This window comes from Phyllobates terribilis, unplaced genomic scaffold, assembly GCF_046119375.1.
Source record: "Phyllobates terribilis strain yellow unplaced genomic scaffold, ASM4611937v1 Scaffold_2__4_contigs__length_985480577, whole genome shotgun sequence".
Taxonomy (NCBI): domain Eukaryota; kingdom Metazoa; phylum Chordata; class Amphibia; order Anura; family Dendrobatidae; genus Phyllobates; species Phyllobates terribilis.
Window position 1 is genome coordinate 660,839,375 of NW_027362762.1, and position 14,840 is coordinate 660,854,214.

The window sequence follows — 14,840 nt, forward strand, 5'->3', positions numbered from 1 at the left end:
CCTTAGACGCATTTAGACGTCAGATTTTCTCATACGAATTCTATTTGCGTTTTTCACGCATAGAACTCTTATTCATTATAGTTTATAAGGCTGTTAATATGTCTCCCTTGATTTTGCGTGGACTACTCAGTCCGATTGTGATCCAAGTGTCTGATAAATCTCTCTAGTTCTATATGTGTGCAGTTTGTTTTTCAAAGACTGTTTGCTATGAGAAGGCAGAGAAACCTTCTTCATAAAATCATATATATATATATATATATATATATATATATATATATATATATATATATATATATATATATATATATATATATATATATATATATATATATATATATATATATATATATATATATATATACAGTGGGGGAAATAGGTATTTGATCCCATGCGGTCTTTTTGCCCACTGACAAAGACATGAATAGTCTATAATTTTAAGGGTAGGTTAATTTTAACATTGAGAGATAGAATATCCCAAAAAAGAATAAAGAAAATCACATTGTATAAATTAGGTAAATTTATTTGCATTTTGCAGTGAGAAATAAGTATTTGATCCCCCTACAAACCATTATGAGTTCTGGCTCCTACAGACCAGTTTGACGCTCCTAATCAACTCGTTACCTGCATTAAAGACAGCTGTCTTACATAGTCACCTGTATAAAAGACTCCTGTCCACAGACTCAATCAGTCAGACTCTAACCTCTACAACATGGACAAGACCAAAGAGCTTTCTAAGGATGTCATTGACAAGATCATAGACCTGCACAAAGCTGGAATGGGCTACAAAACCATAAGTAAGACGCTGGGTGAGAAGGAGACAGCTGTTGTTGCAATAGTAAGAAAATGGAAGAAATACAAAATAACTGTCAATCGACATCGATCTGGGGCACCATGCAAAATCTACCCCGTGGGGTATCCTTGATCATGAAGGTGAGAGATCAGCCTAAAACTAGACGGGGGGGGGGGGGCTTATTAATGATCTCAAGGCAGGTGGGACCACAGTCACCAAGAAAACCATTTGTAACACATTATGCCTTAAAGGTTTAAAATCCTGCAATGGCTGCAAGGTCACTCTGCTCAAGAAGGCACATGTGCAGGCCTGTCTGAAGTTTGCCAATGAACACCTGGATGATTCTGTGAGTTATTGGGAGAAGGTGCTGTGGTCAGATGACAAAAATTGAGCTCTTTGGCATTAACTCAACTCGCCGTGTTTGGAGGAAGAGAAATGCTGCCTGTGACCCAAAGAACACCGTCCCCACTGTCAAGCATGGAGGTGGACACATTATGTTTTGGGGGTGTTTCTCTGCTAAGGGCACAGGACTACTTCACCGCATCAGTGGGAGAATGGATGGAGCCATGTACCGTAACCTCCTTCCCAGGACATTAAAAATGGGTCGTGGCTGGGTCTTCCAGCAAGACAATGACCAAAAATATACATCTGACGCGCCCCTGGGCCTGTGTCGCGCTGCGTTGCGCATGCGGGAGCTTACCCGGAGCCGGATCTGTTGAGGGTTGTAGTCTCGTGGCGGTGATCCGGTCCGTGCCCAGGGAGTCAGACTAAGTGGCGCTGTATCAGCGGTAGATCCTGCCGACTACGCCAAAAGTTGACGCGCCCCTGGGCCTGTGTCGCGCTGCGTTGCGCACGCGGGAGCTTACCCGGAGCCGGATCTTTTGAGGGTTGTAGTCTCGTGGCGGTGATCCGGTCCGTGCCCAGGGAGTCAGACTAAGTGGCGCTGTATCAGCGGTAGATGTTGGACGACTACACCACCCGTTGAGTACAGCTAAGGAGCTGCTGCTGCAGGGCAGACCGCTGAGGCCGGTGGTAGGATTGTGCAGCGTGATAGTATAACCCCCAATGGGAGGGATATGGCCTCAGGGCAGCCGACGTGGATGATGGGGGTAGCAGGAACCACTCGGAGACGGTACGGTGTAGTTCAGGGTCTTTACTGGTGACAAAGATAGACCCTCCCGGAGTACTGGCTAGCGATTGGGGCCTGGTCAGTCCTTGAGCAGATGGGATCTCCCCTGGCCAGGCGGAGTTGTAGGCCTCCCAAACTAACTGTACTCTTCTGGCTACCTTGCTAGAGGCGGGTATAAGTAGCCCACGTCCCTGAGTGTCCCGTGTGGTGCTCACCCGTATGGCCGGTGACTCGGGGCCTTCTAGTAGCTTCCGCTCCACGACGGCGGTGCTGGTCCCATGCGTGTGACCGTGCCTTCGGGTTTCTTGGCCAGAGGACCTGGAATCCCCTGCCTGACGGATTCTGCTGCTGGGTAGGAGTTAGTCCCCACAGCCTCGGACTCCGGGTCCGGTAAGAAATCTTCTCAGTCAGGGCGAGCTCTGCAGCTGCCAGCCCCTGACTCCTTGTAACACTGCTCCCACAGAGCTCCTGTTGTTTCTTCCCATAGCTGCTTCTCTTCTCTGTCTCTACTTCTGGCATGGCCCAGGAGCTGGGCCCAGCCGGAGCCACAGCTCCCTGTCAGCCCTCCTGGCTGAACTCTCCCTCTGAACTCTCTAACCCTGCCTCAGCCCCAGGTTTATATAGGGGAAGTTCTTCCCCTCCCAGGACTGGGCAGGAGGTGTGGCATGCATAGGATTCCTGACCAAGAGACCTCCCACCTGCTCTCAGACATAACATTGCTGTTACTGTGGAAACCAGACCCTTGGGGTGCCACATTCCCCCCTAGTGAAATTTAGTACTCCGGGACTAAACATATTTTTAGAAAAACATAACAAGGTATAAACAATAATAATACAATAAGAAAAGCACATAAAGATGGTCACGGTGTGTCCGCAACCGGGTGCAGTTTTGAAGAAAAGCAAGGTGTCCATTTCACCAAAACAGGGAGACGTAACCAGGTAGGGGTCTGTCCTGCCCCGAGTCCTTAACAGTCTTTAGTCCATTCCTGGGTTACGCTCCAACCATGTACAAAGGATTCCCGGTAAATCCACCAAAGACTCCCATAAATTACTAGAAACACATAATTATTTACATGATATGGCGGCTCTCAGTCCTCGGCCAGTGGGGATAAGGAATGGCTGCTCACAGTCCTCAGCCTGGTTTAAGATAGGGGCACATGGGGAACAATTCACTAATCCCAACGGGGACCATATTTTAATTAGCAGCAGTCCTTGTACCCTTACGGGTAACTATTTACAGCTCTTTATTCACGCTACTTCCCTTCAGTAGCTATGTCCTCTTTGTGCTCCCTCCTGAGGGTAGTCCTCAGACCCGTCCGGGTCCTCTTGGCTTACCTCGTATTGGTAGTACTGCAGCTCCTCCTCGGTTAGCTGGGTTAGTATCTCTGCGACAGTCCTCCTCCCAGGTGGCCAGGACTTTACCTCCCTTTGGGCTGCCCCGGTTAATTGGGCCACCAGGATGCTCACTTTTTGCTCTTCTGTGAGGGGGTACACCTGGAAGAGGCTATCCAGCTTTTCACTAAAGTCATTCAGGGTATGTGACTCCCCTGAGTATTGGGGTAGCCAGGCTGCTCCCGGGATATAGGGCATGGTAAAAGGCATGACTGCAGCAGCGCTGGCGCTGGCGGGGGTTGAGGCAGTGAAGCTCTCCTCCATATCCGACATCTTCCTCCCCCCTAGTGGACCGTGGCCTACCTTGCGATGATCCTCTTCCGTAGGCCGCGGCTCCGCAGTGGATCGTCAGGGTCGAGGACCTTCCGTCGCGCTCCTGTGACGTCGGCGTCTGCTGGGCTCCTTCCAGGACCTTACGCAACGTCCGGACGTGAGGCGGGGCTTCAGTTCTCGCGCGCCTTCGGAGTCCACGCCCCTCTTCTTCCCGCGCGGCGTCTTCAAGATGGCGTCCAACGGCGGGAAAACTCCACGGATGGCGGGAAGAAGACAGAAGATGGCGCCGGATGGCGGGAAAACTTCGCGGATGGCGGGAAGAAGACAGAAGATGGCGCCGGATGGAGGGAATCTTCACCACTGGTAAGTTTGAACAGTCTTTTTCAGGCACGCAGTACCCGGTGGTTGCGGGCACGAGATCCTGCCGACTACGCCAAAAGTTGACGCGCCCCCTGGGCCTGTGTCGCGCTGCGTTGCGCATGCGGGAGCTTACCCGGAGCCGGATCTGTTGAGGGTTGTAGTCTCGTGGCGGTGATCCGGTCCGTGCCCAGGGAGTCAGACTAAGTGGCGCTGTATCAGCGGTAGATGCTGGACGACTACGCCACCCGTTGAGTACAGCTAAGGAGCTGCTGCTGCAGGGCAGACCGCTAAGGCCGGTGGTAGGATTGTGCAGCGTGATAGTATAACCCCCAATGGGAGGTATATGGCCTCAGGGCAGCCGACGTGGATGATGGGGGTAGCAGGAACCACTCGGAGACGGTACGGTGTAGTTCAGGGTCTTTACTGGTGACAAAGATAGACCCTCCCGGAGTACTGGCTAGCGATTGGGGCCTGGTCAGTCCTTGAGCAGATGGGATCTCCCCTGGCCAGGCGGAGTTGTAGGCCTCCCAAACTAACTGTACTCTTCTGGCTACCTTGCTAGAGGCGGGTATAAGTAGCCCACGTCCCTGAGTGTACCGTGTGGTGCTCACCCGTATGGCCGGTGACTCGGGGCCTTCTAGTAGCTTCCGCTCCACGACGGCGGTGCTGGTCCCATGCGTGTGACCGTGCCTTCGGGTTTCTTGGCCAGAGGACCTGGAATCCCCTGCCTGACGGATTCTGCTGCTGGGTAGGAGTTAGTCCCCACAGCCTCGGACTCCGGGTCCGGTAAGAAATCTTCTCAGTCAGGGCGAGCTCTGCAGCTGCCAGCCCCTGACTCCTTGTAACACTGCTCCCACAGAGCTCCTGTTGTTTCTTCCCATAGCTGCTTCTCTTCTCTGTCTCTACTTCTGGCATGGCCCAGGAGCTGGGCCCAGCCGGAGCCACAGCTCCCTGTCAGCCCTCCTGGCTGAACTCTCCCTCTGAACTCTCTAACCCTGCCTCAGCCCCAGGTTTATATAGGGGAAGTTCTTCCCCTCCCAGGACTGGGCAGGAGGTGTGGCATGCATAGGATTCCTGACCAAGAGACCTTCCACCTGCTCTCAGACATAACATTGCTGTTACTGTGGAAACCAGACCCCTGGGGTGCCACACATCCAAGGCAACAAAGGAGTGCCTCAAAAAGAAGCACATTAAGGTCATGGAGGGGCCTAGCCACTCCATGAAAAATAGAAAATTTATGGAGGGAGGTAAAGCTCCAAGTTGCCAAGCGACAGCCTCAAAATCTGAATGATTTAGAGATGATCTGCAAAGAGGAGTGGACCAAAATTCCTCCTGACATGTGCGCAACCCTCATCATCAACTACAAACAACGTCTGACTGCTGTGCTTGCCAACAAGGGGTTTGCCACCAAGTATTAAAGGGGTTGTCCAGTACTTTAGATTACTCCCCCAATGTATCCCCCTGGTGCCCCTAAGGATTTTTGTAATTACCTTACATTGCAGATAATGCCTGTGAGCGGCGCTATCACTGGCCGCTCACAAGCATTACGTGACCCCCGGCTGCAGCCGGCTCGGACATCTGCTGACGTCACAACAAGTGCTGGCTGCAGCCGGGGGTCTCTGTCTTCTGCGTTCCACGGTAGATGCCAGGCTGTGGGTGGGGTTACCTCCCGCGTCACACCTGACATCCACCGCGTGCTCTGCCTCTCCCCATTCATAGGGAAAGCACGCGGTGGATGCTGGGTGTGATGCGGGGGTAACCCCGCCCACGACCCAGCAGCCACCACGGGGACCCCAGCGCTGAGTCACGCCTCACTTGTCGTGACGTCAGCGTGGGGTCACGTGATGCCTGTGAGCGGCCAGTGACAGCGCCGCTCACAGGTAGTATCTGCAATGTAAGCTAATTACAAAAATATTTAGGGGCTCCGGGGGGATACTTTGGGGGAGGGGGGTAATCTAAATTACTGGACAACTTCTTTAAGTTCTGTTTGCCAGAGGAATCAAATACTTATTTCTCACTGCAAAATGCAAATAAATTTATCTCATTTATACAATGTGATTTTCTTGATTTTTTGGGGGATATTCTATCTCTCAATGTTAAAATTAACCTACCCTTAAAATTATAGACTGTTCATGTCTTTGTCAGTGGGCAAACTCACAAAAACAGCAAGGGATCAAATACTTATTTCCTTCACTGTATAAAAACTGGCACACAGAGCAAACTCTGATAAAACTCGGACTGATGTCTGACTATATGGGCGCAGTCAGACGGCCGTATAAATCAGACTGAGATCGGAGGTCAATGCACTGACTGGCTGGGGATCGCCTGACCCGAGCATGACCGCTTCATAGAAATAGATGAAGCTGTCGCACTCGGGTGAGGGGAGCCGCTGTGGCGTTCCGATCTCAGTCCGACTACGACCGGCTGACTGTGCCCTATCAATCTCTCACCATGCTTTGTATGCTGCTAGAATGGTATATGAAAGAAATTGAATATGTTGATTTCTCATCTGCCATTTTGAAACTGTTTTACTTGATCATAAAGCTTTGGGCAATGGGAAAAGATTTCTCTTTTTTTGTTTTCTTTTAACCCTTTTCCAGACTTTCCAATATTGCACTTTTCATTTTTTTCTCCTCTTCCTCCAAGAGCTATAGCTTTTTTTTTTAAATTTTTCCATCCACGTCAGCCATATGACAATATGTAGTTTAGAATTTTACCTTCATCTCCTCATTCAGTGCACTGGAAAATGGGCAAATTCAAAGTACAGTGGAATTGCACCAAAAAAAACCTTGCAATTCCGCAATTGGGTTTTGGATTTTGCTTTTACGGCTTTCATTATGCGGTAAATTTGACCTGGCAACGTGATTTTCCTGGTCAGTACTATATGGCTATATATAAAATTAATATAATATACCTTAAATATAAAATTTGTTCGTTCGTAAAAACAAAAACAATTATTGCTAGTGTTGCCATTTTCCAAAACTATTGATATTTTCATTTAACATTGATGGAGTTGCGTGAGAGCTTGTTTTTTGACCTTTTTATTAATATTTTGGGGTTGATTATTATAACAATTTCATCGCACTGGCAGTCTCGTTAAGTCAGAGTGACAGCAGCAATTAAGTGGTTAAACAGTGATCGGCATGAGACGCAGCAGCTGTAGTTACTGGCAGATGCCAACTACTTATGACAGTGGCATCTGCCTAGTATAATGCAAGCTCAGGTCCTTGGCCCACTCCGTACACAGTGACCAGGCATAAGACGTTCTATTAGGTGTTACATCAGCAAGGGGTTAATCCACTATTGGCTTTGACTTCAAAAAATTTATATAAAACAGCATGAAATTGGCACATGTGAGAGCATCCTCAGAGTATAAACTAAATTTGCAAAAACAGAAAAACAGTACTCAGCACCAACACCATCTGCAGGTCGGCTTAGATATACAGGTTCATCTCACAAAATTAGAATATCATCAAAAAGTTCATTTATTTCAGTTCTTCAATACAAAAAGTGAAGCTCCTATATTATATAGAGTCATTACAAACAGTGATCTATTTCAAGTGTTTATTTCTGTTAACGTTGATGATTATGGCTTACAGCCAATGAAAACACAAAAGTCATTATCTCAGTAAATTAGAATACTTTATAACAACAGCTTGAAAAATGTTTTTAAAATCTGAAATGTTGGTCTACTGAAATGTATGTTCTGTAAATGCCCTCAATACTTGGTCGGGGCTCCTTTTGCATCAATTACTGCATCAATGTTGCGTGGCATGGAGGCGATCAGCCTGTGGCACTGCTGAGGTGTTATGGAAGCCCAGGTTGCTTTGATAGCAGCCTTCAGCTCGTCTGCATTGTTGGGTCTGGTGTCTCTCATCTTCATCTTGACAATACCCCATAGATTCTCTATGGGGTTAAGGTCAGGCGAGTTTGCTGGCCAATCAAGCACAGTGATACTGTTGTGTGTAAACCAGGTATTGTTACTTTTGGCAGTGTGGACAGGTGCCAAGTCCTGCTGGAGAATGAAATTTCCATCTCCAAAAAGCTTGTCGGCAGAGGGAAGCATGAAGTGCTCTAAAATTTCCTGGTAGATGGCTGTACTGACTTTGGTCTTGATAAAACACAGTGGACCTACACCAGCAGATGACATGGCTCCCCAAACCATCACTGATTGTGGAAACTTCACACTAGACCTCAGGCAGCTTGGATTGTGGCCTCTCCACTCTTCCTCCAGATTCTGGGACCTTGATTTCCAAATGAAAATTGGAACTCTGGGACCTTGTGGAGTGTGTCAATAACTGCCTTCTGGACATCTGTCAAGTCAGCAGTCTTCCCCATGATTGTGGAGCCTACTGAAACAGACTAAGGGACCTTTTTAAACGCTTAGGAAGCCTTTGCAGGTGGTTTTTGTTAATTATTCTAATTTACGGAGATAATGACTTTTGTGTTTTCAATGGCTGTAAGCCATAATCATCAACATTAACAGAAATAAACACTTGAAATAGATCACTCTGTTTGTAATGACTCTATGTAATATATGAGTTTCTCTTTTTGTATTGAAGAACTGAAATAAATGAACTTTTTGATGATATTCTAATTTAGTGAGATGCACCAGTAGAGCGTGGTTACAGAAATCAAATCAAGTCACCTCCTGCATTTTTCCAATGGAGAAGGCTATGTGCACGTAGAGTCTCTTTGCTGAATTTTCAAAGCAAAAGGTGATGGGAAGCTCAGAATTTTTGAGATTTGGTTTCTGGTCCAAAACCTCAAAAAACTGTGTGCACATACCCTAAGCCTGTGTTCCCATGATGATTTTTTTGTGAGTTTTCAACGCTGTGTCAAAAAGCAGCGTCTTACAGTTACAGCAAAAGTGGATGGGATTTCTAGAAATCTCCTGCCCACTGCGCTTCCTTCTTTACGCTGCATGAGCTGACCTGCGTTGTGTGTTTCAAATTCGCAACATGTCACTTTCTGTTGTGGGACACAGTGTTTTTTATGTTCAGATTTTCCCCATATAATTTCCTTTGGTGCAGAAAATCTGCAGGTAATAAATGCATATATGTAGGTCGTTCGTTCCTCGATGTGGAAAAGCACTAAAAATGCATATAATTCGTACATGACTGTATCAATAAAGTTTTGTCGAAGCCAAATATCAGATAGCCAAAAAAGCATGACTACGACCAACCAGTAATCATAAAAATTCACAAACTTTATTAAAGAGATTTATAATAACAGCGTGTTAAAAACGCAGCGCAATGAATCCACACAATGTAGGGAAATCAAGAAAGGGGAAATGTATAAGACATACATACATACAGTGAGACATAAACACCAAGGACAAGTAGATACAGTCTATGCAATTTATACCAACTAGAAGAGAGGGGGGAATCAAGATGCCCAGCCTGCCCAATGCGCATTTTGCACAATGTGCTTCATCAGGGTTTTTTTTTTTTATCATCTCTTTTAATATTTGAAATTTTTTATATGTACTGGTTTGCCGTAGTCATGCTTTTTTTCATAGGCCACCTTTGTAATAAATATATAAAGGACTTTTTGGACTATATTAGTGGTACTAAAGCTAAACATCAGAAGTTTCAAAAACCAAGCAGCTTTTTTTAAAATTTATTTAAAGCATAACATGCCAAATAGAGACAAAAAACACAGTAAAAAGCGCAATGAAAAAAAAACACAAGTGACCTATTTTACCTAAGGCTATGTGCCCACAATCTGGAATAGCAGCGTTTCGGACGCAGCTCACCTGCGCTGCGTCCAAAACGCTGCTTTCTACCGTACAAGCACAGTGGATGGGATTTATAGAAATTCCATGCCTACTATTGCTTGTTTTTGACGCTGCTTAAACTCACCAACAGTGCGGGTTTACGAGCCGCAGTATGCTAATTTCTGTAGCGGAGACGCGGTGGATCCGCATGTACTGACGAAACAAGTGCGGCATTAGAACACAGCGCTTTGGAAACAGCAAAAATACGCTAACCTAAATGGGTGCGTGCGATCCAATTCCAGCATGCAATAGCACCATGCTGTGATTTTTTTTTTTCAGCTTGATTGCAATCCGATTGGAGCTGGAAAAAAAAACGCCACTGAGCACACCATCATAGGATTAAATTAGTCCGAATGCAATCAGATTTTTTATCGGATTGCATTCGTCTGATTTAATCGCAAGTGATAGCGAGCCCTAAATGATCTATCGGACTACTATGCCAACAGGTTGTGGTCAGAATTTGAGGAATACTTCCATTTAATTTTACTGAAACAGATGCTTCAGAGGAAAGCCGCATTAAAGTGTAGCACCAGCTGTTCCCAGCAGATGGCAGTAGAGATGCATTACTTTTTCAAACGTGCACATAGAAAAGTTCTGAGCCTTGAGTTGATGTTATTAACAATGGGAAGTTGCTACTGTATCACTCTACCATGGATACTGAATTACTGATCAATCATTTTTACTGATTTTGTTAGTTTTTACAAGCATTGTTTCTTAAATATTCATTTTGTTTTTCCTACTTTGAATTATTGCAGGAGCCCAACCCTTGTAAAGAATATGATTTCAGGCCTTGGCTATGGAGCCCTCAATGCAAGTTACCAGGTGAGATGAAACCTTTGTGATGAAGTTCCAGCTTTATGATCCGATTGAATTTGCAGGTGATCTGAGCAATGATTTTTACCCCTTTCCGGCCGCAGCCAATTTTCATTTTTGTTGTTTCCTGCCCTTCATCTAAGAGCCATAACTTTTTTTTATTTTTCTATTGGCATACCCGTGGAGGGCTTGCTGTTTATGGGACGAGTCTTAGGTTCGACTCGTACAATATGGGCTTATACCAGTCCGAGTCCCATACAACTGGTCCCTAATATGGCATAGACCCTAACAGCTTGGATATACAAACACATGACTTTTAGTACTTTACTTCAGTACTGAATATGGATATGAACAAATAGTGTAAAAATTCATTTGTTCATTTCTACCCTTACACACATCTGTCTTTGTTCCAACCCAGGCTGCCCTGGCAGAAAGTAGTTTCCCTCTGCTGAACAGCCCCCCACTGCACAACAGTTCAGGCAGTGGATTCCATGGTGGACATGATGACGTCACCAGCACCGGGGAACCTGGGAACAGTAATGGGAGCAGCCCGCGCCTTTCTCCTCAGTACAGGTAATTCTGCTCAGGCTGTGGTATTCCCCATTATCTTGGAATTTTAGGAATTTGTAATAGTGATGCACCACAATTTATGTCTTACTAAATATTTACCTTTTGCCATTGTAGTCAGTCTGTTCACGTCAAAGAAGAGCCGACTGAAGAGGACGTCAGACCGGCCTCTCTCTCTGTTATTAACCAGAGCACAGTACTACCAGAAGACCATGACTTGGAACCAGAGACAGCTATGGAAGACTTGCCCTAATAGCTTTAGTGCCCATGTGTTACCTCCCTTGCCCCAAAGTCCAGCACTTCCATCAGAGACCAAGTTGACCCTTTTACCCCAAACTTTGTTCAGTTAAAACTGAATGAGACTTGAACGTGACTATTTCCAACCCCTAGGGTCTTCCTCAGTCTGGCAGCACTTCAGTGACTTATGGACAGAAGAGGGATATCCCACAATCGTTTTCTCACCAAGCAGACATGGAATGGGCACTGACACTAAATGGCCAGATATTATCAGCCAAGGGACACTCCTGTTTTCTTATCCCTTCTGCACATTAGGGGAAGTTTGGACGCTCTGAGGAGCATGCCTGGACTTCTCTCTCCGTCCCACTGAGCATTTAGGACTGGGTGTCCCTAATCAAATTTCCTTCACTAGCGCTTTTGTCTGGTTACTTCTAAAGGTACCAAAAACCCAGACTTTATTTATTTTCTGTGCTTCTTTTGGATCAATGTTACTGCTGGCATTCTTCACACAGCCATGTGAGCATATGGTACGTACACTAAGAAATGAGTCCAGATGCATCCAAAATACTAACAGTATGCATACCGAATTCACGTTTTACTTGTAGACAAATGCACACGTGGAGGACTATCAGAAGCAGTGCTGCTTGTGCCTTTAAAGGAACATGTGCACCATAAAATAGGACAAATGTTTCTTCTGTCTGCAAAAAAACTAACGAATTCCTGGACTTGCCATCTCTTCAAAAACATTTCAAATATTTTTTTATATTAGTTAAAGATATTGCTCCAGGAATGGTGCAACAAGTTGTACAGCTGATTACATCACTTCTGCTGAAAATCAGCTGATATCTGATTTTAGAATACAACCCATGGTTCTCCATTCATAGATGGCACCTGCAGCACTTAAAGGTCTACATTGCTGTCTGTGATAAGTGGTGTATGCTACTAGTTCCTTTTGTATAAAGATGGTTTCTTTGTTAGCTGACTAGAAAAATGGAATCAGTGACATTTGTGCACAAAGGTATCTAGCCTCATACAGTTTGGATTGGCCTACACAGTACAACACTCTTAAAGGGAATCTGTCACAAGGATTTTGCTACCCCTCATGAGGGCATTATGATGTAGGGGCAAAGACTCTGATTCCAGCGACCCTGATTATGTCACTTACTGCTGTTTTGATAAAATCACTGTTTTCAGATGCAGATCTAGCAGTTCTCTGAATGCTGAGCTCGGTATAATCCCGCCCACATCACTGATTGGCAGCTTTCTGCCTGTGCGCATTGTATACAGAAAACTGTCAATCAGTGGTGGAGGCGGAGTTATACAGAGCTTATGAATATGGAGGACTACGTGGCAGCAGGTTTACTAGTCCTATAGTGATAATCTGTTCATAAAACAGTCATTTTATCCAAACTACAGCAAGCAGCCCAGTACGTGACATCACTGGAATTGGGGTCCCTTCCTCTACATTATACTACTCTCAGGTAAGGTGTCAAAGATCAGGTAAGAGATTCCCTTTTAAATGAATATAATTATGTCATGAATGATACATTCAGGAACATCAGATGATATATGTTCATCCTAAGAAGTTTACTTTATTTGGGACCAATTATGTTGCGTATGGTGAACACAACCCAACTCTACCATTCATTACTTTTTTCTGTTGACACACACATGCAGTACATGTACATATGAAATCCCTGTTATTTTTATCTCTTACAAAGCCTGTCGAATTCTGAAAAAAAAAAACTTCTTCCTTTTATGTGCATGTGGCAAAATTTCCCACATCTCCTATATAAGTGAAGGGCTAGTTGGACCCTTCCTCTTGTGTGCTGCATCCTCCTATGCCTCCCTGACCAAAGATACCTCTTCATGCCAAATAAACCAAAACCACCTCTTACTTTGGCTTTTATGGTCCTGGTACAAGTATGGAGGTTACCCTAAGCCAAAGGTACTTGTGTATCAATAACCGATAACGAGATTGACTTTTCATCGTGCCCCCACACTCCCAATGTTGTAGCCCATGCCCACCTTGCGCTTTATGTCATTGACCTGCATTCACACATTGTGAGGCCTGGTGTCGCATCGGTTGCGGCCATCCTGCACTTTGTGCAAACATTTGTTGATTGTGTATGTTTGTAGACAGACTAGAAAAAGTACTAATTTTAATCATATAGAAGTCATTGTAGCTGGAATGTGTGTTCCACACTGATAATGTTGTGCCCAGATACACTACGTGTGCAAGTTGTTGAATGCATTTTTATTTTTTACATTTAAAAAGTATTTCTGTTCAGTGTTTAAAGATGTAATTGGCATTGAGTGTCCCCCGCCATGGGTGAGAGGATGTCTACACACTACAGTCCATTCCCTGTGTCCTTCCCCATGGAAGTGCCCATATATTGTGTCACTATGCTGCTGGCGGTGGGAGGAGGAAGAGGAGAGAAAAGGCAGGAATTGTTACCTCAACGGTGCAGAGGTCTCTGTATAAAGGATCCAACACTGTGCCGGCATCACGTGTGCGCCTGGTACAGAATCCTCGTGTACAATAGGTTCTAGGTGCATGAAACAAATATGTATGGACATTGGCATATAAAATGCAATAAATATAATTCTGTCACAGATCTGTTACTTGAGTAAGCAAAGAAACATGACACACATCAAATCTTCTTGTATTTAATTGAAGTTTCTCAATGTGGCAAAGACTTTCTGCAGTCCCGGTCCATGAATATCTACACAAGGGTGCAGTGCAAATCTGCAGTCACCCAACTCGCAATATTCATATTTAGAAGAGCTCATGGGAAATGACAATTGTTCAGACTTGCTTTTATAGTCGTGTGTATTACAGGAATCTAGCCATGTGATATTTCTAGGTAATATTTTTAGTGTTCATACACCAGTTAGCCATAACATAAAACCACTTGCAGCATAGACTCTACAAGACCTTTGGAGGTGTCTAATTGTATCGAGACTTTAGCAGCAGACCATTTTGACTTCTAAATGTTACAAGGTTGGACCTCCATGGATCAGACTTTTTTCATCACAACCCACAAATACTTGATTGGAATATGATCTGGGGAATTTAAAGTTCAAGTCAACACTTTTAACCAGTTTTTCGAGTTCCTTCAGATACTGCTAAACAGTTTTTGCAGTTTGGCGGGGTGCAATAGTCTGCTGAAGGAATGCCATTGCCATATTGGTGCATACTTGGTTTGCAACAATGTGGAGGCGGTATGTGTCACTGTAACATTTACAAGGATGCTTGCAGCCAATGTTTCTTAACAGAACATTAGCTAGGGCATCACACTGCCTCTGTATACTTCCCTTTTCCCATAGTGTATCCTGGTGCCTTCTTTGTTCCAAATTAACGCACTCCCAGTTGAATAATGGAAAGCCAAGATTACACACTCAGATTTCTTCCTCCATTTACTAAATTTTTGCGAGGTTTAATTCCTAGAAAAAGAAAGTTATCTTTTTCTGCTAAGACTGCCAGTGATGCAGAGAACG

General features: G+C 45.0%; 1 protein-coding gene across 2 annotated transcripts in view; it reads left to right on the top strand.

Moving 5' to 3' along the window:
* Window positions 1–13,953, top strand: part of FOXP4 (forkhead box P4) — an 86,003-nt gene extending 72,050 nt beyond the window's left edge. For both annotated transcript variants that reach the window (XM_073666776.1, XM_073666780.1), the window contains 3 exons: window positions 10,478–10,544; window positions 10,954–11,108; window positions 11,220–13,953. In XM_073666776.1, coding sequence (XP_073522877.1) covers window positions 10,478–10,544; window positions 10,954–11,108; window positions 11,220–11,355 — 358 coding nt within the window. In that variant the 3' untranslated portion in view covers window positions 11,356–13,953. The remainder of the gene's footprint in view (window positions 1–10,477; window positions 10,545–10,953; window positions 11,109–11,219) is intronic.
* Window positions 13,954–14,840: the final 887 nt, after the last annotated feature.